General features: G+C 44.6%; 1 protein-coding gene across 3 annotated transcripts in view; it reads right to left on the bottom strand.

The window, feature by feature from the left end:
- The window catches only part of LOC135055150 (poly(ADP-ribose) glycohydrolase-like), a 300584-nt gene that overhangs the window by 189091 nt on the left and 86606 nt on the right, over positions 1 to 24887 (bottom strand). For all 3 annotated transcript variants that reach the window (XM_063958851.1, XM_063958852.1, XM_063958853.1), the window contains exon 6: positions 14461 to 14553. In XM_063958851.1, the coding sequence (XP_063814921.1) occupies positions 14461 to 14553 (93 nt within the window). The remainder of the gene's footprint in view (positions 1 to 14460; positions 14554 to 24887) is intronic.

The raw sequence follows: 24887 nt of genomic DNA, 5'->3' as shown, positions 1-24887 counted from the left end.
CCTTTTTATCCAATTCTACCATGGGTGACCTACTTGTGATGTGGACCTGACCCTCCGCCATGTAGCAGACAACCCCCCTCAGGTGAGATGTATTGCCCAAAACTCCCTCTTGTCCAAGTCACCCCGGCATGTCCAAAGTGCAGCCCTCCGGCATTTGCAAAACTGCACATCCAATTATTCCCTGATACACCAATGCTTGTCAGGGAATGTTTGGATGTGTAGTGACGCAAGTGCCGGAGGGTTGCATTTGGGCCCGCTGTAACCTGCTTGTGTCGTGTTGATTGTACCTCTTTTTTTCTGTACCAGGGTGACACTATTACCAATAGCTGGAACCTCATACTATTCTCTTCCACAGGTCTTGCGGAGTATCCTTAACAAGTGGCTTGATTCCTTATGGATGAAGAGGGACACAACAGTTCCCCTGCTGTACCATGGGCGTCATAACACAATTCCACTGCATCTCATATTTAACAATGTATTTACTAATAATTGAAATAAAAACCACAGAAAACTTCTCATTTTAAAAATGTATTGAAGAAAAATTGTATTTGATTTTTGAAATAAAAAATTGAAAGGTAAACAAAAAATTAGTTTGCTCTTCTTTACATTCTTTTCTTGTGTAGAAAGATATCTGTGGGGAAAAAAACATATTAAGTCATTCCTTTCCCCAAAAACATTTGTGGAACCACACAGCCCAGCATGACCCATTGCTGGGCTGTATGGTTCCACAAAGGCAGGCGGACCAAAGTTTCTTGAATATATACATTGATACATGGCTCTACTCACCTTGGTACGCACAACACGAACTATGCCGTCCACTTCAATTTTCCACCCAATCCTATGAATAAGCCAAAAATAAACACTAGTGAATAGTAAATTCACACAACAGTGAAAGCCTATTGTACACCATTACAAAAAGGATTTTTGGGGTAAAAAAGTGGTATCAGAATAGCTCTTTGGCCCATCATACATGTAGCCACAAGGAGCTTTCATCCGTTACCACACGCGCCCGCATACATGCCCGCGCATGTATGCCTACACATAAAGCTGCTTGGTAGTACCTGGTCACGGGTGGGGGAGCCCAACACATATAAAACAATAGTAAGAAAAAAAAAACTAATGGGAGGGGAAGATAGGGATACATGAAAAACATAACAGTAAATAAAACAATACGACCGGGCTCATGGTGGAAGTCTGTCCGGATCCTGGTCTTCCTCCTGGGAGGCTGGGTAGTGGGTTGACTGGGCCTCTGTGCCCGTGCGGCTGTAGAAGTTGCGGCCGGTGTTGGTGGTGGAGGCATCTGGTGGGTGGGGTACATCCCTGTATATCCTTGGTACATCTGTGACTGTCTATACCAGGATGGTAGTGGAGGAAGGGAAGGAGGCGTCCTTGTGGCTTGTGATGGCGGAAGTGGTGGATCACCAGCGTGTTGATGAGCTGGTTCTGGGAGTTTATCGTATATCATCTGCAGTGTGGTTGCGATGATTTGTTGGCTGGATGAGGAATGTCGATGGCTCTCCGACATGCTGTCATTGCTGTGTGCCAGGCATAATGTGTTCTCCACCAGCCGGCTGATGGATTGGGCCAGAATATGAAGGATGTCCATAGTCTCCCTATGATCTTCTCTTCTGGTCTTTAGCATTTCGGCCGCGCTGTCGGCATGAGCCTTCTGCATTTCAAGCAGACCGTTTGCCATCTTATCCAGTGTCCTCTCAATGGCGTCCAATCTGCTTCCAACGACAACCCGAAAACTATCCTGTCTGACATTCATCTCTGCTGCCAGGTTGTTTACCCTCCGAATATTTAAGGGATCCTGCCCTTCCTGGACGTCGGCCACCAATTGCATTTGTGCAGCTGAAAAGAAAATTAGAAATTATTATACACATTCATCATACATTTGTTTGAAGGCTCACAATTCGATATTTACTCACACAGGGATGTAGAAACTGCAGGCTGCTGCACTTCCACCTCGTCATCCTCTGACGAATCCTGTAGGAGACCTGGCCTGTAGTAGGAACCAATCCCTGAAGCAAGTCCGCTGCTGGTCCGTGGCACCACTGTTTGCAAAAGAAAAAAAAATGTAAGTTAATAAACTATACAAAACTGGTGCACCCCCCCCCCCCCCACCACACCCCCAAAAATGAAATACAAACCTTCCCCATCCTGTGGTGCCGCTGCTCCAGGAGCTTCACTTGTCCTCATTTCTGGAGACTTTTCAAGGGTCTGGCTGGATACTTCTGCACGGCTGTCTTCAAACCCAAGAAAAGTCTCGTCCATTAACCCTGTAGACTCAAACAGTTCGGGTGATGGGTCCACAAGGGTAGTGTCTTGAGGCTCTTCGGTCACAGTCACAGAGCTCCTGGAGAGATGACGATCTGGTGATGGCCTGTGCGCAGGAGCTGTAGTTTGGCGCCCATCTGGTGGTGTGGTCACCGACGGTGTCTGGCGCACAGGTGACGTTCTGTGCGCTGATGTCTGGCGTGCAGGTGATAGTCTGCGCGCTGACGTCGTCTGGTGCACAGGTGACAAACTGCGCGATGCGCGCTCCTGATGCTTGCTGCGCAGGTGATGGTTCGCGCGCTGCTGTCGATGACTGGTGCGCAGGTGTTGGTCCACGTGCTGGCGATGTCCTCCGCGCAGGTGATGTCCTCTGGGCAGGCGTGTCTGGAAAAAAAAATCACATTAGCAAATACAAAAAATATTTTTTTTAGTACAGCTCATCTGAATGTATTCTTAACATCAGGCCTCCTTTTGGACTGCTTGTCTCCCGCCTTCTTCCGTCTTCTGGGCGGTTCTTCCTCCTCGGGAAAGCCAGCAGGACGGCTGGAGTCCACACCTCCTTGGACCATGGCAGGATTCATGCGCCTTTTAATAACTTCCTCCCAGGGTAGCCACTTCAGATTGAGAGCCGGGCCACCTCCCGTAGTTGTCTCATGTCGGCGCTGAATCCCCATCTTCTTTTTGGTCTGTCTATGGCAATCACTGTACCGCTTCATGCAGTTTCTGGTGCTCCGGCGGTTTCCAGATACTGCACTGACTTGGCTCGCGATGGCATCCCAGATGTTTCGGTTGGTCTTAGCTGCTGTGGTCTGTGCCCTTTGTCCATACAGAACGTCGTAGGACGCCATCCACTAGGGTACAGTTTTCCGCCTCAGTGTATCTGGGTCCACGCGGCTTTTTCGGTCCTGCATCTTCACCAGAGGCTTCCTCCTCCGACTGCTCCTCTGGCTGGCTTCTTGCCTTTAGGGGTTAAAAAAAAAAAACATGCATTTAATAAGATTGGTATGTACCTGTGAGTGTCAGTATCCCTGGCATTGCGCAAATATACCTGTAGGTGTGCATGGCAGTGCGCAAACTAGGGTGTGTCAAGTTGGATGCTATTTGTGTCTGCAGGTGTTCAGTATCTTTCTAGGCTTTTTCTTTTTCGACTTCTCTATTTGGGCCCTTGACGACTGCGGCTGGTCACTGCATGCCTGGTCGGTCGTATCCTCCTCCTGGGTCGGCTCCCACTCCTCGTTGCTATGCAGGGAAAGTTCTGAGGGGTTGGGGGAAGGGGGGGGGGGGGGGGTCAGGTCCGCTTGTCCCTGGACATCTCTGTTTTAAAAAGAACAAAAAAAAAATATATATATATATATATATTTTTACAAATTTAACACACATTACATAATTACATGCAATCACACGTCATGCTGCTGGGACCCCAGTTCTCAAACAGGACCAAACACAAAAAAAAAGAAAAGAAAAAAAAAACCCGTACAAGCATCCCTGCACATACTGGAAGTCAACCAGTGCTAACACAAAATGGCTGACACACACAAAATGGCTGACAGTCACCCCAAACTAGTCAAAAAGCATCCCTGCACATTCTGGAGGCACACCAGTGCTAAAATAGGAGGGAAAAAACATGTTTGGCAAACCAGCGACACCACATGTCGACCGCATGTCTGACACAAACTTGCTCCAAGTCACCCCAAACTAGCCAAAAAGCATCCCTGCACATTCTGGAGGTACACCAGTGCTAAAATAGGAGGGAAAAAACATGTTTGGCAAACAAACGACACCACATGTCGACAGCATGTCTGACACAAACTTGCTCCAAGTCACCCCAAACTAGCCAAAAAGCATCCCTGCACATTCTGGAGGTACAGCAGTGCTAAAATAGGAGGGAAAAAACATGTTTGGCAAACAAACGACACCACATGTCGACAGCATGTCTGACACAAACTTGCTCCAAGTCACCCCAAACTAGCCAAAAAGCATCCCTGCACATTCTGGAGGTACACCAGTGCTAAAATAGGAGGGAAAAAAACATGTTTGGCAAACAAACGACACCACATGTCGACAGCATGTCTGACACAAACTTGCTCCAAGTCACCCCAAACTAGCCAAAAAGCATCCCTGCACATTCTGGAGGTACACCAGTGCTAAAATAGGAGGGAAAAAACATGTTTGGCAAACAAACGACACCACATGTCGACAGCATGTCTGACACAAACTTGCTCCAAGTCACCCCAAACTAGCCAAAAAGCATCCCTGCACATTATGGAGTTACACCAGTGCTAAAATAGGAGGGAAAAACATGTATGGCAAACAAACGACACCGCATGTCGACCGCATTGATACCGACACACACTAAAATCAGCCCAAACTAGCCAAAAATCATTCCTGCACATGCTGGAGGTACACCAATGCAAAAGCATGACCCAAAAAGTAATTTTAAAGAAGAAAAAAAACGTGAAAAACTACCCCAAAACTCCACAAAAAAAATGCAGCAAAACAAGCAGGAGCTATACACATACTTGCACACATACCCAAACACCCCATGTACACCTCATGGCAACCCCCACTACACAAACGCATACATGCAACACAAGACCCACATGTGGTACTTACCTACAAATGTAGTAATAGCTCCAAAAACGACTCTCCTCCGGGGTAACAGGTATCTTCCTGTCTGTCCTGGAATAAAGCCTGCTGGGTGTCCAAACGATACCACAGCAAACAACCAATTTGCTAGCTCTGCACCTCCTCACACCTCTCTGCAGGTTCACAAAATGGCTGCTGTGCACGCAGCAAACAAGCCCTAATAAAGGGCTGCAAACGGCGGGAAGTCGAATTCGGGACGCCCACTACTCGCCGATTGGTCCGTTATCCGCCAAGGGGAGTGTCGAATCTGTTTTGCATTGCATATGGTGAATTCATGGTCCCGGCGGCAGGGCTGCGGCTATCGAGTACAGGCGAATTTTTAAACGGACGAAAAAAAGGCGCAATTCGACCGCAATTGCATATACCCCATAGAAAATATTAAACACTATCTCTAGGCATCGCCGCTGACCGGGCAGATTACCATAGTAATGGCGCGGACAAGCGCACATCGCGGCTGCATGACGTCATCATACCGGGTCACGTGGACGCTGCGCATGGCAGCAGCCATGGTGGAGGGGCTCTTTTCTCTACTGCTACTTAATGTAAGATTATGTTCTAATTTTACTATGTCCGGACGAAATTTATTCCAATAGATGAAATGTTGACTGGCTGAAAGTTGTTTGACTGCTGCTACTTAAGTCTTTTCACAGCAAAGATTGCAAGTGCCACCATCATCTTGCAATTGGTATATATATATATATTTTCCGGCTGTACTGGTGGTGCGGTGTCCCGCTAGTGTACTCGTGGGCACCGGCTTCTCAGACAGCTGTTTCGCAGTGATGCTTCTTCAGTGAGACTCCCAGTACACCTGGACTGAACAGAGCAGGTTCACCGCTGCGATACTCATACTCCAAACAGGTACCTCCTTGCTTTCAGGGCGCTGTGAGAAGTGCTGCAGGGCATGGTTAGAAACCCTGCAATACCATTATGCACCAGGGACCAGCCATACATCGGGGCATGGAACACTGCCGCTGACCTTTTTGCTTTCTACACACACCACATTAGGTCAGAGTATCGCTTACCCTGCACAAATACCAGTGGCATATGCAGAGAAGCAGCATACTCTGAGGGCAGCCCGTTTGTCTTTATTCTATATTTTTTCTGACACTATCATCTTCTACGTCGGCGCTCTATCATTGTGGGAAATTATCTTCTGAGTCCCCAGCGCTGAATACAACAGCAAGTCGTTACACTACAACAGCAGAAGCACCAAATTATCCACATTCCAAACCCTGTGACACTGTGGGATATGCTCACTCACTATAATTGCACCATAGTTGCCTACCCTCCCTCATTCTGCAGGAGACTCCCTGAAATAGTAGCAATCTCCCTCACTCCCTGAATGGTCCCTCAATCTCCCTGGAAAAAAAAAAAAATCATAGATACATACATTTAAATGGTATCATCAGTGCCATTTCCCTATATTGGTTATAAGACACAATGATTACCATGGCTACATGCATTTTAAAGGTTTCTTGTGGCCACTTACAGTATATGGAACCTCTTGTAAAATACAATACACAAACAAATCCTGCAAAATATTAGTCTTTTCTTCAACAAGTAGATCTTACAAACTTTGGGGCTCATTTACATTTGGATGTAAGTCATTTTCATGACACACCTCTCAGATGTACAGTACACGTCTGCGCTGATAAGTGTTACTTTCACAATCTCCCTGAAATGCTTTTTCAAAAGTAGGCAAGAATGAATTGCACCTGCACACAGTGAGCAGCAGCTGCCCCAATTAGTGTCAAAATACAAGGTTGCCTGTTACTACCCCTCCATTCATGTAAGGAGTTTTACCTTCATCCTGCACGACACACCCTCACATTGCATGTTATTAATCAGCAATATTGACATTAAAGACTGATATCATCAACTATTTGCAAATTTTGTGAGATATTCTGTAATGTGGACTCATTGGTGATTGTTGTTTGGAGTCATTATTCTTTACCGGCTGTATACGGTATCTGCACTGTGAACTGTGTTACCTACTGTATCAATAGGAATTATCCATGAGACCTTAAAAATGTAGTACCAGTTTTGAGAAATAATTATTTTGCTCAAGCTTTCTGAATTATCAGTGAACTACACATTGCCTATTTGAAGTATTTATTACAGCAAGAGAATGTATTATCTCTGCTATTATCTACAACTATATGTTATATGTGATGTTTGTCTATCTGTATGTGATTACAATACTTAATGTTTTTAAAGTACAGTAATAAAAGTTACATTTTATAACTATAGGAGTGCCCCCAGATAAAGAGAGTTTCTTCTACCCCTTCTTGTATATACGTTCACCATACTCTCAGGGGAGCAGAGTCATAACTACGTGTGTGCTAGGTGTGTCTATGTCAGCGGCTTGTAATGAGTCAAATTGACTCATTACAAGCCACGTGTTCTGTGTGCGCCACGCTGGAGGAGAAGAGGAGAGGAGCAGCTCTGGAGGCAGGGAGGAGGACGAGGAGGGAGGAGGAGTGGAGCCGCAGCAGCGCTATGTAATTGGTAGCGGCGCCGCTGCATCAGTCCCTCTCCTTCTGCAGGCTCCTCCCCCTCCCTCCTCCTCCTTCTCCCCTGCCCGGGATCTGCCAGCACCAAGGAGCCTGACTGCCTGAGCCAGCGGGGAGAGATGGTAAGTATCTATCGGTCTGTCTATCTATCTGTCTCTATCTATCTCTCTATCTATTCTGCCTGCCGTAATATGTAAAAAGGGGACACAGTCTGCCGTACTGTGTAAAAAGGGGGGCGCTGTCTGCCGTAATGTGTAAAAAGGGGATGCTGTCTGCCGTACTGTGTAAAAAGGGGACGCTGTCTGCTGTAGTGTGTAAAAAGGGGACGCTGTCTGCTGTACTGTGTAAAAAGGGGACGCTGTCTGCCGTAATGTGTAAAAAGGGACGCTGTCTGCCGCAATGTGTAAAAAGGGGACGCTGTCTGCCGCAATGTGTAAAAGGGGGGACGCTGTCTGCCGTAATGTGTAAAAAGGGGACGCTGTCTGGCGTAATATGTAAAAAGGGGACTGACTGCCATAATGTGTAAAAAGGGGGACAGTCTGCCATAATGTGTAAAAGGGGCTCTACCTGGTATAATGGCGCTACTGTGCGGCGTAATTTTAATAATGGAGACTACTGTGCACCGTAGTTTGAATTGGTATTATTTTCTGGCCACACCCCTTCCCCTTTAAGCAATGCCCCTATATTTTTTGTGCACGCCTTAGGTGCGCACTGCTCCTATTTTACATAAGGGGGGGTGCCAATGCTGTTTCTCTCACACAGCGCTAAAATGCCTAGTTACGACACTGCAGGGGAGCACCTCCACCTGAGACATTTCTAAGTGGAATTCCACTGGATAACACCATGGTACTTATATTACACTGTGGAACAATATAGTCTTAGCAATTGAATCACACCCTAATTGATACACCTGTGCTCAGGTCTCCCCCTCCCCTTTTCTCTTCAAATACTGTACCCTTTAGACACCATCTCACGTTTGGAATTCCTGACTTCAGATGCTACTATTTTGCAGCCTGGCTGGATCTGGACCACAATTGAGTCTAACTTGCTTGAGTATTGCTCTGCCCCCTCCTTCCTGTGGGACTCGCAATGCAACCAACCGAAATCCATTCTACTGCACCCGGTAATTTATCAGGGATGCAGTCAGTTTACCTCCAATCAAAATCCCGACGTTCAAAATCCCGCCACCAATTGACAGATGGTCAAAATGCCGACAAGGTCAAAATGCCGACATGGACAAAATACCGACATTTAAAATACCGACAAGGTCAAAATACAGACATGCAAAATGTCGACAGGTCAAAATACCGACATGAGTTTTTCATGATTTTTTTCATTGAAACCGATTTGTTCATACTTTACCATCCCAGTGGACCTGGAGGGGGAATATAATAGTGTGCCAAGCGCAGTGAGGCACCGTGCCCGAAGCATGGCGAGCGCGGTACACTTTATATGGTGTCCATGTTGACTTATGTCTACATACACAAAAAACAACAAAAATCGCATGTCGGTATTTTGACCTGTCGGCATTTTACATGTCGGTATTTTGACCTTGTCTGTATTTTAAATGTCTGTATTTTGTCCATGTCGGGACTTTGACCTTGTCGGGATTTTGGTGTCGGGATTTTGAACGTCGGGATTTAGATTGGAGGTATTTCATACCGATCCCATTCATCATTCCCTCACCATTTGGAAATTTGCTAATTGCACATATACAGTAGTTTAGCTCCTTCTCCTAGCCCAGTTTCAGTATACCATTGTATAACAACCCCACCTTTCCCCTGGGTCTCTCCTTTCTTTCACACAAACCCTGGCTGCAAGGGGGAATTAGAATCTTAAACAATATTACCGGTGATTCTGCCTTCCCCTGATTTTCTGAACTACAAGAGAAATTTAATATACCTCACAAAAATGTCTTTCAATTTCTCCAACTGCGACACTTCCACAACAAGTAACAAATAGTCTTTGTGCCTTATACAAGCTTCCACCAGGGCCTTGTTTCAATACTGTATGCTGCACTGCAGACCCCTTCACCTGATCCTAAAGACCCTCAAGAGTCTGCCTGGGAAGCCGATCGGGGGAAGAGGGGGAGAGATCTTAGATGCGGACAACTGGGAGGACATCCACAGTTGCAAAGTCACTGAGCTCCCTTTTTTTACGTATTAAGGAACATACATACAAATTACTTTATTAAGTTCCTATACATCTTTTATAGGATGGACCCTAGTATTCCCACCACTTGCTGGAGGAACTGTACATCGGAAAGGCACATTTATTCATATGTGGTTGTAATGCCCCAAGCACCGCACATTTTGGTCGGCCATTTGGAACTTAGTTACCTCTCTTATGGGTATCACTGTCACATTTTCCCCTAGATTTTACCTCCTACCCACTGAGATTAAAGGAGCCACTCGTCACCAAACCAAGCTGATCTGCCACATTTTTTTCGGCAGCTACTTGTCAAATCACAGTAGATTGAAAAGTCTTCTGCCCCCTCGCTGTATGTCACCCTTCCCAGGATCTGGCATGTTTACAAAACTGAATTTATGTCTAGCATTATACACAACAGCTCCCTATCTTTTTGTAAAACATGGAATCCATGGATCTCGCATTTTCGAGTGCAGCCCCATATTGTTTCATTATTTGCTCTGCCATAGCTCTTCCCATCTGAATTTACGCTGTCTCTATCCTTGTTGCCTCCCTCTCCCCCTGCAGATTGCCACTCTGCATCCTGGTTCATCACTCTTAAAAAATTGATACATCATTAAACAGTTCTGTGGAGCCTATATTAAATGCCCTTTGTTTTCTCTTTATTGTTCACAGGGGTAAAAAGTGAGGGGCAACGAGGTGGAACAGAGTTCCACCACCTCTAATGGTAGGGGGAACTATTTCCACCACCTCCATTTCCCTGCACAGTAATTCCAACATCAACACCTGACCCATCACCTACATCAATAGATGTGTTACTGGTGATGAGCAGCAGCCACCTCCTCCTTCCTCAGGTCCTGGTGGTTCCATGGTCCTCCTCCATCTACAGCCCAACCCTCCTGGTACTCACACACGCTGTGTCTGTTGGACAGCAGTCATCCCCTCCTCAGGGCCCAGTAGCTTCCTTTTCCGTCATGGCATATGTGAGGTGATGCTGTCACCACTGCTGAAGTGAAGAGGAGCGGGCACTGTGCATCTTGAAGACAAGATGAGAGGGGGCTGGAGCGATAATAGAAGTGGGGAAGCTGCTGGAGGGATACAGGGCATGGAGCTGTTGGAAGGACACAGGCGGTGAGCTGCTGGAGTGACAGAGGCAGAGATGTGTATAAGGGGCACTACTATTGTGGGCATTATGTGTAAGAGGCACTACTCCTGTGGGCATTCTGTATATAAGCAGCACTACTACTGTGTGCATTATGTGTAAGGGGCACTACTACTATGGGCAGTCTGTATATAAGTGGCACTACTACTGTGGGCATTTTGTGTATAAGTGGCACTTCTTTGGCCATTATGTATATAAATGGCAGTTCTGTGGTCATTATGTGTAAGAGGCACTACTACTGTGGGAATTGTGTATAAGGGGCACTACTGTGGGTACTGTATATAAGGGGCACTACTGTGTGGCATAACATGTATAGAGGGTACCACTGTGTAGTGCAATGTGCATAAAGGGCACTACTGAGTGATTTAACTTGAATAAGGGGCATTACTACACGGTGTAATGTGAATAAAATTGTGCTACTGTGTTGTGCAATTTGAATTGAAAGTACTATTATGTGACCATGTTGCTTCTTTGTGAGATCAATGTCCCTTTATAAAGTATGGAAAGTAGAACACTAATTTATAGTTTGCAGGGGGGTGCTGAAAACACTAGCACTGGCCCTGGCTCTGCTTAATATGAGGGGTGGGGGGTGGGGGGGCGGAGAGGGGCGGATGGCTGGGTAAATGAGTTCCACCACCTCTCCAGGACCACTTTGAGCCTTGATTGTTCACCATTTTAGTTGTTAGTGTTGATATCAACTTTTGATACTTGGATGTTCCATCCTACGTGTCTCTCTAGGTATGACATTTGTTCATTTAAAGAAAGAAAGAAAGAAAGAAAGAAAGAAAGAAAGAAAGAAAGAAAGAAAGAAAGAAAGAAAGAAAGAAAGAAAGAAAGAAAGAAAGAAAATAGCTCAGACTGGTGAAACACTTAGCTTTATATGGTATTTAAGGTTACTGTCATTCAATGTTTTTTAACTGTTTTTTGGCATGAATAAACAGGTAACAGAGCATAAAGAGATTGTATTGACTCTTAGAGGAAGTTAACATTTCATATTGAATTTAGTCATTCTAGTCCTTAAAGTATGAAGCAAGATTTGGCCAGTAATGGACATTGAATGGTTTGGTTTAGGAGGGTTTAAAAAATCTTTGTTTGTCTGAGTCTAGAGCATTTTGGTAAGAGTGACAGATAGTCAGGGCCAGTTCTAGACCAAGAGGAGCCTAGTACAAAATTTCCTTGTAACTCCCTCGCCCAACCAAAAATGACACAAAATTCACCTTACATACTTGTTCATGCACCCCAAATTCATTAACCAATATTAAGCATTTTCCCCAAAAAAGTTCACAAATTAATTTTTTTTTTTATCATTCAATTAGGTCAAGAACATGTTTTTAATACTTATGCCACAGAATTTATTTATTTATTTTAAGCACAGTATACCACAAACATAGCAATTTTTATTGCATACTGTAGCGATTAAATTAATAAAATAATAAAAAGTTGTTGAATCTCTTTTTTCGCCCACTGAAAAAAGGTTCGCTGATATAATGTCATATTGATACTCTTTGATTATTGGGACATGCTTTAGAGGCAGAGGCTCTCCTGTGTTTATATGTCCCTGGGGGCTGCTCCTCTCTGCAGTCACAAGGTACATTCTCCTCCCTGCAGCCACCAAGAATACACTGGGGACAGTGATCTGTTAATTTAAGATTTCCCTGGAAGCATCTCCCACCAGGCAGAAAGGATCAGACAGGAACACACAAGGGGAGTACCTAAATGTGCAAAGTGGCCAGGAGGTCCCTCTGAGATTGACGGCTGCTGGAAGATGATCTTCGCCCAGCTGCCCAGTGGGGTTTTCTGGCTGGTCGCATCAGATGCGACCAAGTCAGGGAATGCCCAGCCTTGCATGTAGGGAAGCCAATCCCGGGACATTTTTTTCAATCCCGGGTATCGGGTGGCCGTACCGCCCGCCCCGCCAGTGGCAAACGCAGGATTTGCATGGGGGGGTTTCCAGAACTGGGCGAAGCGAATCACGGGGGTGGGGACTGAGGTGACCCAGTATATGCTGGGTCCGTAAAACTAGTGTGTCTGTGTGTGTGTGTGTGTGTGTGTATATATATATATATATATATATATATATATATATATATATACATACACATATATATATATATATCTACACACACACACACACATATATATATATATATATATATATATATATATATATACACATACACACACACATACATATACACGGGTGGTCTTCAGTATGCTGGCAGTCGGGCTCCCGGCGACCAGCATACCGGTGCCGGGAGCCTGACCGCCGGCATACCGACACTTATTCTCCCTCGTGAGGGTCCACGACCCCCCTGGAGGGAGAATAGAATAGTGTGGCGCGTGTAGCTTGGCGAGCGCAGCGAGCCCGCAAGTGGCTCATTTGCGCTCGCCACACTGTTGGTAAGCCGGCGGCCGGCCTCCCGGCGCCGGTATGCTGGTCGCCGGGAGATCGTAGTGAACCCATATACACATATACATAGCATATTACACATGCATACATATATATATATATATATATACACACACACATACAGAACACATATATATATATACACACATGTATATATATATATATATATATATATATATCATATGTGTGTGTGTTTATATGTATGTATGTATGTATATACATGTGTATATATGTAGGCACATGGATATATATGTACTGTAACTAAAATAAAGTAAACTTTTATTGCACTTGCAAGTGCCACCAGGAAGACAGCAGGCTGCAGAGGACGCTAGACAGTCATTAATAATACTCATGCAGCTAAAAAAAAAAAAAAAAAAAAAATTTTTTTTTTAGTGGAGGGGGGTTTCTGGGTACTCAGAAATTCCCCCTGGGTGCGCCACTGCCCGCACATATAACTCACCATATACCAGGCGGGAGGAGAATATCCTCTGATCGCTGCTGGCGGCTCCCAGCAGCGGTTGACAGCGCAGCGTGACCTCTCATACTGTACTTGAGAGCCGGAAGGAGGAAGCCAGGCAGCGTTTGAGCGTCCTGTTCAACGCTGATCCCTCAATCCCCGGGATTGGAGCTTCCAATCCTGGGATTGAATCCCAGCCATTTTTGGCCCTAAATCCCGGGATTGGCCACCATACTTGCATGGTCATATTTTGCATTGCTGAATTAGCCAAATATGAACATTGGGAAATGATCATGGAAACCTTTTTCATTACTGTATTTTCTTCAATGTACATTTTTTAACAGTTTAGCTGTGATCATACTTTCTTATGTGATCAGCTTGTATTTTAAGATTACCAGCCAATTAAGACAATTGACAAAATTAAGGAATGGAACACATTGTTTCTGGACCAGTCATGTATGTTGGCATGTTCTCACAAATATCGGGAGTCCAGCAGCAGCAGTGGACACAGGATCAAGCAGCCGATATTTTAAGATTATGGCTTTCAAATGTCATGTGCAAAGGAGCACTGCCAAGTGACTTCTAGACAGATTATTAACTGCAAGCATATAAACGATGTTCAGGATAATAAATGCCTAATATATAATAATGATATTAATATTATTATGATACTTACTATATTAGCATACATTTTATATAGTGATCTAAAATCTCCATAACTAACTTTCATCATAGCACATAAAATTAGCCATGACACTTGGATCTCAGGCATTAATTATCATTACCTCCAATGCCTTTTGTCAGAGCAGTGATGCACGCATATACTGTAAATCAAGCTTTTTACCTTTGTGCAGAGATTAGGGAGCCTGAGAGCCAATGAAACCATATTAGGAAGAATGGACCTGTAGAGATGTGTACGCTCAGCATCATCCATCACCTGCACAAGACAGGCAGTAATTAAGACATAACTTTCTGATTGCACATATTCCTTTAAACATTCGGGAGAAAAAAAATAATTTAAAAAATCAGAAAAATAAAAGGAATGCTTTAGTGGCTTAAAGGATCACAAGGACAGATTTTCTATAACAGACCTTCCATACAGACCTCCTGTTGCCCCTGTTTTTTTCGGAAGTAAACAAAGACCATCTTTAGGCTGAACTGGCACATTAACTGGCACTCGTTCTGATCATTCGCTAGCACCAATCAGTGCAGATTTGTTTTGGAATAGCTATTATGTACAGTACTACAGGCAATTGTGATGCACCCAGAATTGTATGACATTATCTGCCTACATATGAGCAAACCACAATGTCAGGTCAGTATAGAAAGATCTCTGTACACTAGCCCTTAATTAGGAGGATGGGTGTAACAGTATAGGCAGAGAGGAGGTTATCCATTCAAAAGATTCTTCCTATAGGAAGGACCAAAACACAGGATTTACATACCTGCAAAGGCCTGCTTCCTCATAGCATCCTACACTTTACATTGTATAAGTATACACTGTATTAGTGCAGTGGCGTAACTAGAAAATTTTCTCCCCCAAGCCCAAAAAATTTTGGCGCCCCCCCCCCGCCGCATAATTAGGAGCAAGAAAGGGATAAATATGCGCGCGCCTTCGGCGCGCGCTGCAAAAAAAGGGGCGTGGTTTTGTTGGAATGGGCGTGGTTTCTCGTAAAGGGGCGTGGTATTGCAGGAAAAGACTACCTTATACCCCAGTTTTGCAACCTGCACGCCCAGACGTTAGCCACCACAGGAAAGAAAAATAATCCTGATTCATGCCCCTTACATTATTTGTCATTTTTCCTCCTTATAGTAATGCCCAGTATACATTATGCCACATACTGCAATGGCCCTTAGACATTATGCCGCACACAACAATGCACATGACACAATATGCACACACTGTAATGCCCCCGACACATTATGCCACACACCGTAATGCCTGTGACACATTATGCCACACACCGTAATGCCCCCGACACATTATGACAGGAATCGCAATGCCCGTTATACATTATGCTACACACTGCAATGCCCCTGATACATTATAGCACATACAATGCCTGTGACACATTATGACACACACCGCAATGACCTTGAGACATTATACCACAATGCCCGTGATATAGTATACCATACACCGTAATGCCTGTGACACATACCGCAATGCCCTGCCCGTTATACCCTATGCCACACACCGCAATGCCCGTTATGTATTATGCCACACTGCAATGACCCTGAGACATTATACCACATACCACAATGCCCGTGATATAGTATACCACACACCGTAATGCCTGACACATTATGACACACACCGCAATGTCCGTGATACATTATGCCACACACTGCAATGACCCTGAGACATTATACCACATATCACAATGCCCACGATATAGTATACCATACACCGTAATGCCTGTGACACATTATGACACACACCGCAATGTCCGTGATACATTATGCCACACACCGTAATGCCCATTACACATTAAGTCCTACAGTAAGGCTTCTAATTACTTTTCAATTACCTTCTCGTTGTCAGGGGTTTCATGCACTGGGTGTCATGCTCGTTGCCAGGTGTTTCATGCACTGGGTGTCATGCTCGTTGTCAGGTGTTTCATACACTGGGTGTCATGCTCGTTGCTAGGAGGTAGTCCTTGTTGCTAGGGCTGTGCTCCCAGTGCCACATATGTCCCCAGTGCCAGATATTCCCCCACGGTGCCAGGTACTCACATGCCCCCGGTGCCAAATATAGCCCCCCCCCCATGTGCCAGGTACACATATACCCCCCCAGTGCCACATATGCCCCCAGTGCCAGATATTCCCCCAGTGCCAGATATGCCGCCAGTGCCATATATTCCTCCCGAGTGCCATATATGCCCCCAGTGCCAGATATGCCCCCCGTGCCATATATGCCCCCAGTGCCAGGTATTCCACCCCAGTGCCATATATCCCCCCCCCCCCAGTGACAGATATTCCCCCCCCAGTGCCATATATGCCCCAGTGCCAGATATTCTCCCCCAGTGCCATATATGCCCCAGGGCCAGATATTCCCTCCCAGTGCCAGATATCCCCCCCCCCCCCCCAGTGCCAGATATTCCCCCCCAGTGCCAGACATCCCCCCCCCCAGTGCCATATATCCACCCCGTGCCAGATATCCCCCCCCCCAGTGCCATATATGCCCCAGTGCCAGATATCCCCCCCAGTGCCAGACATCCCCCCCCAGTGCCAGATATGCCCTAGTGCCAGATATCCCCCCCCCCAGTGCCATATATGCCCCAGTGCCAGATATCCCCCCCAGTGCCAGACATCCCCCCCCCCCAGTGCCAGATATGCCCTAGTGCCAGATATCCCCCCCCCCCCCCCCAGTGCCATATATGCCCCAGTGCCAGATATCCCCCCCAGTGCCATATATTCCCCAGTGCCAGACACCCTCCCCCCCCCCCCCCCAGTGCCAGATATGCCCCAGTGCCGTCGCCGCCGCCGCTGGTTGGAGGGACACAGAGGGCGCAGCGTGTGCCTCTCCTGTGTCCCTTCTGCTGCATCATCTCCGGCGGCCGCGGGTCTGATAGGGGGAAGTGCCGTCCGTGAGCTCTAATTGGCTCACGGACGGCATTTCCCCCTATTAGACCCGCGGGCCGCCGGAGATGATGCAGGGCTCAGGAGGGACACAGGAAAGGCACACGCTGCGCCCTCCGTGTCCCTCCAATAAAGCAGACTGACATGCGGACGTTCGTCCGCATGTCAGTCTGCTGTAATCAGTGGCGCCCCCGCAGCCCCTCGCCCCCAAGCCACCGCGAGGGCTGCGGGGGCAGTAGTTACGCCACTGTATTAGTGTCTCTATTTCCCGGCATATTATAAATCTTTCTACACATTATCAGGAATAGCTGTTTACAGTATACTTATTACTGCAGTGAGTACATCCTTGGCCATCACACATTCCTTCTCAGGGATGAATAAAGAAATGTGCATAAAAGCCAAAGAATCTCTTTCTGTGTGCTTAGATGAACACCATGAAAATTTAAACATTATATTAAACCAAAAGGTGCTGCTTGCTGTCTTGATTTCAGATTTCCTGTATAACTGGAGTTTGACATTGAGCCTATATAAGTGACATATAAATAGGAGTCTCATACTTTATTGCTAGCACTCATCAAAACAAAGTGTGGCATGGGACTTAGAGCTGTCAGCTGCCTCTGCTATTCACTTGCAAATAAAACTAACAGTGAAAGTGACATATTGAATAATTACTCATTATTTAAAACAGGTCTCAAGTTCTTCTTCAACAAAAAAGATCTCTGAGTATATTTACTAAAGGTAAATTTTTACCAATTTTGTGCATTTCCACCAATTTTTGGTAAATTTAGCAAATCTGAGATTTGCTAAAATGCGAAAATCGGTCAAAAAAATCGGCTGAAAAATCAACTTGTTACAGTACACCTGGAGACACTGATGTTTTGTGATAGCCCTAATGCAAATCAGAGATTTACTAATTCAATTTATAAATCAATTGAAAATCAAACACAAAATCAACCAAACAATAGACTAATAAGTGACAGGCGTTTCACACTTCTAAAACACATTCTATTACCTAAACCTTCAGTATTATGTCTTAAAAAGGAGATATGACTGAATCTATGCCAGGGTTTTTGCAATTGAGGGATTATCAACAAATCGCGCATGCATATGCTTCGCACTGCACATGTGTAATAGCCATGCTGCTTGCAGCACTTTCCTTCACATTGACAGTCAGGCACCATTTGTGGGCATTGACGGGGGAGTGATGGTGTGTCGTGCCCGTGTTTGAGAGGGAGGGAGGTTTAGGTTAAGGCATTTAGAAGGGGAGGTTAGGGTTAGGCATCAAGCAGGGAGGTTTAGGTTTAGGCAGCTGGGAAGTGGAGGGTTGGGGTTAGGCACCAACCGGGGAGGGTTAAGCACCCACAAGGGAGGGTTAGGATAGGTAAAAGGTGAGGGGTAGGGGGAGTAATGGGGGTCTGTCGGGATTCTGATGGATGGGATGCCGCTGTCCGTATACTGATAGACGGCATCCTGTCCATCGGCAAATCATACTGAACCTGCTCCAGCGTCACTGTTTAGGCTGCCATGCTGGATGGCTGTTGATTTACTCGAGGTGCCAATTATCGAAGGATCTGCATGTGTATGCAGTTGCTGTGCCTTTGTGATGGCTCCTGGGGGCAACTCTGTACTTTTATGGACTGTATAACTTTGCACATCTTCAGCATGCACATGCAAAAAGGATCAGGCAGGAACACACAGGTAGAGTATCCAAAGGTGCAAATTGGTGCACACGATTTTTAGTAAATTCTTGGTTATTTTTTTACCAATTTTTATGTCTGTCTGCAGTTGTTTTTGAATGGAACGGACAAAAAACAACTGACTTTAGGAATAAAATATATAGCAGCCAACTGTTAGCATGTTTCAGAGTCTAAGTTAATTATGTAGTATCACTGGTGATTTAAAAAGATCAAAAATTGATCCTTAGTACATATACCACCTTTTTTTAAAGTCTAAGTGAGATGGTCGAAAAGGGGGCCAAAACCGACACAAGCACGTGGATTGGCAGCCATTCCACCGATCCACGTGATTTTCGACAAGTCATATTCCTCGACTTGTCGAATATATTGAATAGGTTGGATCCCCTTTCCGACCTAAAAAAGTAGAAAACTGACGTCTTTTTGACAGACGGCAGTTTCGACATCAATTGAATATACCCCTAAGACTCTTACCAGGTTCAGGATGATCCCTCTAATCTTTTAATTAACATGGTGATAGCTTCCCAGGGTCATACCCCTTTGCAGTCTTTATTTTTTTACTTTTACCTTCAGGTGTGTTTTGACTCTGGACTGATGAGTCATAATGTGAAATATTTGGCAGTTACAGAAGACAGTTTGTTTGCAAAAGGGCTTGAGAGTGGTACAATAATAAGTATCAGCAGGCAATTAATGAAGCATGATGGAGGTTCCTTGCATGTTTGGGGCTGTATTTCTGCAAATGGAGTTAGAGATTTGGTCAGGGTAAATGGTGTCCTCAAAGCTGAGATATACAGGTAGGTACTTATCCATCATGTAATACCATCAGGGAGACAACTGATTAGCTCCAAATATATTTTTCAGCAGGACAATGACCCCAAAAATATAGCCAATGTCATTAAGAACTATCTTCAGTGTAAAGAAGAACAATGAGTCCTAGAATTGATTATATGGCCCCCACAGAGCCCTGATCTTAACATCATCAAGTCTGTCTGGTATTACATGAAGAGACAGAAGGATTTGAGCAAGCCTACATCTACAGAAGATCTGTGTTTAGTTCTCCAAGATGTTTGGAACAACCTCCCTACCGAGTGTCTTCAAAACTGTGTGCAAGTGTACCTAGAAGAATTGATGCTGTTTTGAAGGGAAAAGGGTGGCCACACCAACTATTGATTTAATTTAGATTTCTCTTTTGTTCATTCACTTTGCATTTTAAACTATTAACAATTCTATTTTTGAAAGCAGTATTACTATGCAGCACCTGCCTAAAACTTTTGAACAGTACTACATATGGACCATTGAATGGCCAAAAATATTCCACAGGATGAAATATAATTTAACAACAAAAACAATATTGTTATAGGTAAAAAGGAGGATACTAAAATATGGAGGTGCCTTGCGCTCTGTTGGCTATCAAAATAAAAATGAAAACAGTCCCAAACTAGCTCTGAATATATTTACTCCCAGAGGACAGCCTTCAACCATTAATTAAAATGCAGAGTCCATGTTTATGCTTACTTTAATAAAACATTGCTCAGTTCTTAAAAGTAAATGATCACAGGGAATTTATCAGTCAAAAATAGTTCATTTTTACAGCAAATCCTATAACACTCATACTATCTGTGAAGCCGACGGTAATTTGAAGGTAATTTGTTAAAACAATTAGTTCACAGATCACAGTTCATTACTATAAGTCAGTCATCCTTGGTTTGCATGTGGAATTCATGATTTAATCAGTCTTTGTACTTGTCTTGTTAATAGTCTCTGCAAGATAAAGCCAGGGATGGTCTAATCTACAGTTACATTTCCTTATGACTTTACAGATACTGAATTCCCACCCTAGCCATCCTCCATGGTAAAGATATCGCTACACAAAAGTTCCTGTTGAACAACCCATCGATACCTAAATTATTTTATGATCCAACTCACATAAGATTAATCTTGCTAGCTGCAATTCTAGTTTAATTACATCTTTTATATGCCCTGTAAAATGTGGAGGAACCAAACATTATTACATTTCTCCTAAACATTATTACATTATTCAAGGGGATAAATACTGTACCATATCCTGGCAGATGGGATGCCGACTGTCAATATACAGACAACAGCATCCTCGCTACAGGTTGTATTCCCACTCGGTTGGTGGCATGGATCCACCAACTGAGTGGGAATACTAGTCCTGTGTCGGGATTCCGCATGTCAGTTTATCGGCGGTTGCCGGTATTCCGGTGTCGGTCTCCTGAACGCCAGGATCCCAACAGCTGGTTGACCGGTAATTTACTGTGATTATACTTATCACAGACATCACCAAAAAATGGCCATGGAAAGAGACTTACTGCAGATTTGCGTGCTCCTGTGATTTGACATATCCTATTTGAAATTCACAAAAACAGGATAGTTGTTATAATTCTTGCCATCAAAGCCAGAGAACAGTGTTGAAGAAAATGGGGAAATCTACCTGTTCCCCCAAAACAGTGGTCATAATAAAAAGATTTGGGGTACTTAAATTAGGTCGAATGGCTGTTATATGCATTTTTTTTTTAAAAAGTAAAAAAATTTTTATAAAAATCAAGTGTCTTTCAGCAAAGTAAGTGCTCAAATTAAACTGGGGGTATATAAAATGAGTATAAGTATATATATATATATATATATATACACAAACAGAGAACCCAGCACTCACCAAAGTAAACTCACTTATCCTCAACAATTCAATAAATAAATGATGGGGGTTTAGTTGGTGGATTGGCCAATGCACGGAAGCCTGTATACCGATTCAAGGTACCCCACCTTCATACAGGTCCTACACTATCACAGAGTCTTAAAACCTGACTACCACACTGCTGCATCATCTGCCTGCTAGATGTAATGTGTACCTGCCACAGACTTTATGGCTTTTAAAGGCACACTAGTCACCTATTGCACTGGCTCAAAGATGATTGCTAAAAAACAGCTGAGACAGGTTCAGGATAATAAAGTCCACACAGGGGTGCATGAGAAAGCTAGTGGCCACGGTTAATAAGAGCTAACCATAGATTAACCCCTTCATATACACACAGAGTAAAAACCACAGCACTCACCGCACCAGAAGCGGGGCACAGCTATGCACTTACCACTCACAGGGTGGGGTGCATGTAACACTGCACTCTCCACCACAGAAGCGGGGTACACAGCTGTACTTACCACTCACAGGGCGGGGTGCATGTAGCCCATGACCACATCGCTCTAATAAATACAAACAGAGAACCCAGCACTCACCAAAGTAAACTCACTTATCCTCAACAATTCAATAAATAAATGATGGGGGTTTAGTTGGTGGATTGGCCAATGCACGGAAGCCTGTATACCGATTCAAGGTACCCCACCTTCATAGAGGTCCTACACTATCACAGAGTCTTAAAACCTGACTACCACACTGCTGCATCATCTGCCTGCTAGATGTAATGTGTACCTGCCACAGACTTTATGGCTTTTAAAGGCACACTAGTCACCTATTGCACTGGCTCAAAGATGATTGCTAAAAAACAGCTGAGACAGGTTCAGGATAATAAAGTCCACACAGGGGTGCATGAGAAAGCTAGTGGCCACGGTTAATAAGAGCTAACCATAGATTAACCCCTTCATATACACACAGAGTAAAAACCACAGCACTCACCGCACCAGAAGCGGGGCACAGCTATGCACTTACCACTCACAGGGTGGGGTGCATGTAACACTGCACTCTCCACCACAGAAGCGGGGTACACAGCTGTACTTACCACTCACAGGGCGGGGTGCATGTAGCCCATGACCACATCGCTCTAATAAATACAAACAGAGAACCCAGCACTCACCAAAGTAAACTCACTTATCCTCAACAATTCAATAAATAAATGATGGGGGTTTAGTTGGTGGATTGGCCAATGCACGGAAGCCTGTATACCGATTCAAGGTACCCCACCTTCATAGAGGTCCTACACTATCACAGAGTCTTAAAACCTGACTACCACACTGCTGCATCATCTGCCTGCTAGATGTAATGTGTACCTGCCACAGACTTTATGGCTTTTAAAGGCACACTAGTCACCTATTGCACTGGCTCAAAGATGATTGCTAAAAAACAGCTGAGACAGGTTCAGGATAATAAAGTCCACACAGGGGTGCATGAGAAAGCTAGTGGCCACGGTTAATAAGAGCTAACCATAGATTAACCCCTTCATATACACACAGAGTAAAAACCACAGCACTCACCGCACCAGAAGCGGGGCACAGCTATGCACTTACCACTCACAGGGTGGGGTGCATGTAACACTGCACTCTCCACCACAGAAGCGGGGTACACAGCTGTACTTACCACTCACAGGGCGGGGTGCATGTAGCCCATGACCACATCGCTCTAATAAATACAAACAGAGAACCCAGCACTCACCAAAGTAAACTCACTTATCCTCAACAATTCAATAAATAAATGATGGGGGTTTAGTTGGTGGATTGGCCAATGCACGGAAGCCTGTATACCGATTCAAGGTACCCCACCTTCATACAGGTCCTACACTATCACAGAGTCTTAAAACCTGACTACCACACTGCTGCATCATCTGCCTGCTAGATGTAATGTGTACCTGCCACAGACTTTATGGCTTTTAAAGGCACACTAGTCACCTATTGCACTGGCTCAAAGATGATTGCTAAAAAACAGCTGAGACAGGTTCAGGATAATAAAGTCCACACAGGGGTGCATGAGAAAGCTAGTGGCCATGGTTAATAAGAGCTAACCATAGATTAACCCCTTCATATACACACAGAGTAAAAACCACAGCACTCACCGCACCAGAAGCGGGGTGCATGTAGCCCATGACCACATCGCTCTATGGTTAGCTCTTATTAACCGTGGCCACTAGCTTTCTCATGCACCCCTGTGTGGACTTTATTATCCTGAACCTGTCTCAGCTGTTTTTTAGCAATCATCTTTGAGCCAGTGCAATAGGTGACTAGTGTGCCTTTAAAAGCCATAAAGTCTGTGGCAGGTACACATTACATCTAGCAGGCAGATGATGCAGCAGTGTGGTAGTCAGGTTTTAAGACTCTGTGATAGTGTAGGACCTGTATGAAGGTGGGGTACCTTGAATCGGTATACAGGCTTCCGTGCATTGGCCAATCCACCAACTAAACCCCCATCATTTATTTATTGAATTGTTGAGGATAAGTGAGTTTACTTTGGTGAGTGCTGGGTTCTCTGTTTGTATTTATTAGAGCGATGTGGTCATGGGCTACATGCACCCCGCCCTGTGAGTGGTAAGTACAGCTGTGTACCCCGCTTCTGTGGTGGAGAGTGCAGTGTTACATGCACCCCACCCTGTGAGTGGTAAGTGCATAGCTGTGCCCCGCTTCTGGTGCGGTGAGTGCTGTAGTTTTTACTCTGTGTGTATATATATATATATATATATATACACACACACACACACTTTAAAACAACGTCCAAAAAAAAGATTACTCCCACCTGCAAGCCTAAAAACACGCGTACCACTCATAAAGAACCCCAATATACCTGTCCTATACCTTGTACCCCAATTTCCATAATTTTGCATTTTCTTACCCAAAAAAAGACGTCATTATTAGCCAATTAAAAATACTTAAAAATATCTAAGTGCCTAATTAGTCATTCAGGGGTCTCTCCCAGGGGTTCTGAATCAAGGGTCTAATTCAGCTTCAGTTGTAGTGCACGGACATTAACTTTGCAATCGCATAGCGAAAGGATGCAAGAAAGTCCAAATATTCGTCAAAGTAGCCAGCCGATGATGGAAGAGGAAAGATAGGGCTGATACTTGAACATTCAAAGAAGAAAGTCAAAGACCCATATCCAGACCTGCTGGCAGGAAAGAAAGTAAGCGGGACAACCAAAAAACACTTGGCTTGAACTTCCTTGCAGCACACCATATAAAGTATGTTCTACAAATATGGTGGTAAATCCTGGATGATGAAGGCTTTCTGGCTTTTAGCATAGTCTGAATGACCACCTTAG

Source organism: Pseudophryne corroboree, chromosome 3, assembly GCF_028390025.1.
Source record: "Pseudophryne corroboree isolate aPseCor3 chromosome 3, aPseCor3.hap2, whole genome shotgun sequence".
Lineage (NCBI taxonomy): Eukaryota > Metazoa > Chordata > Amphibia > Anura > Myobatrachidae > Pseudophryne > Pseudophryne corroboree.
Note: the sequence above shows the minus strand (reverse complement) of the source record. Positions and strands in the feature narration are given on the sequence as shown.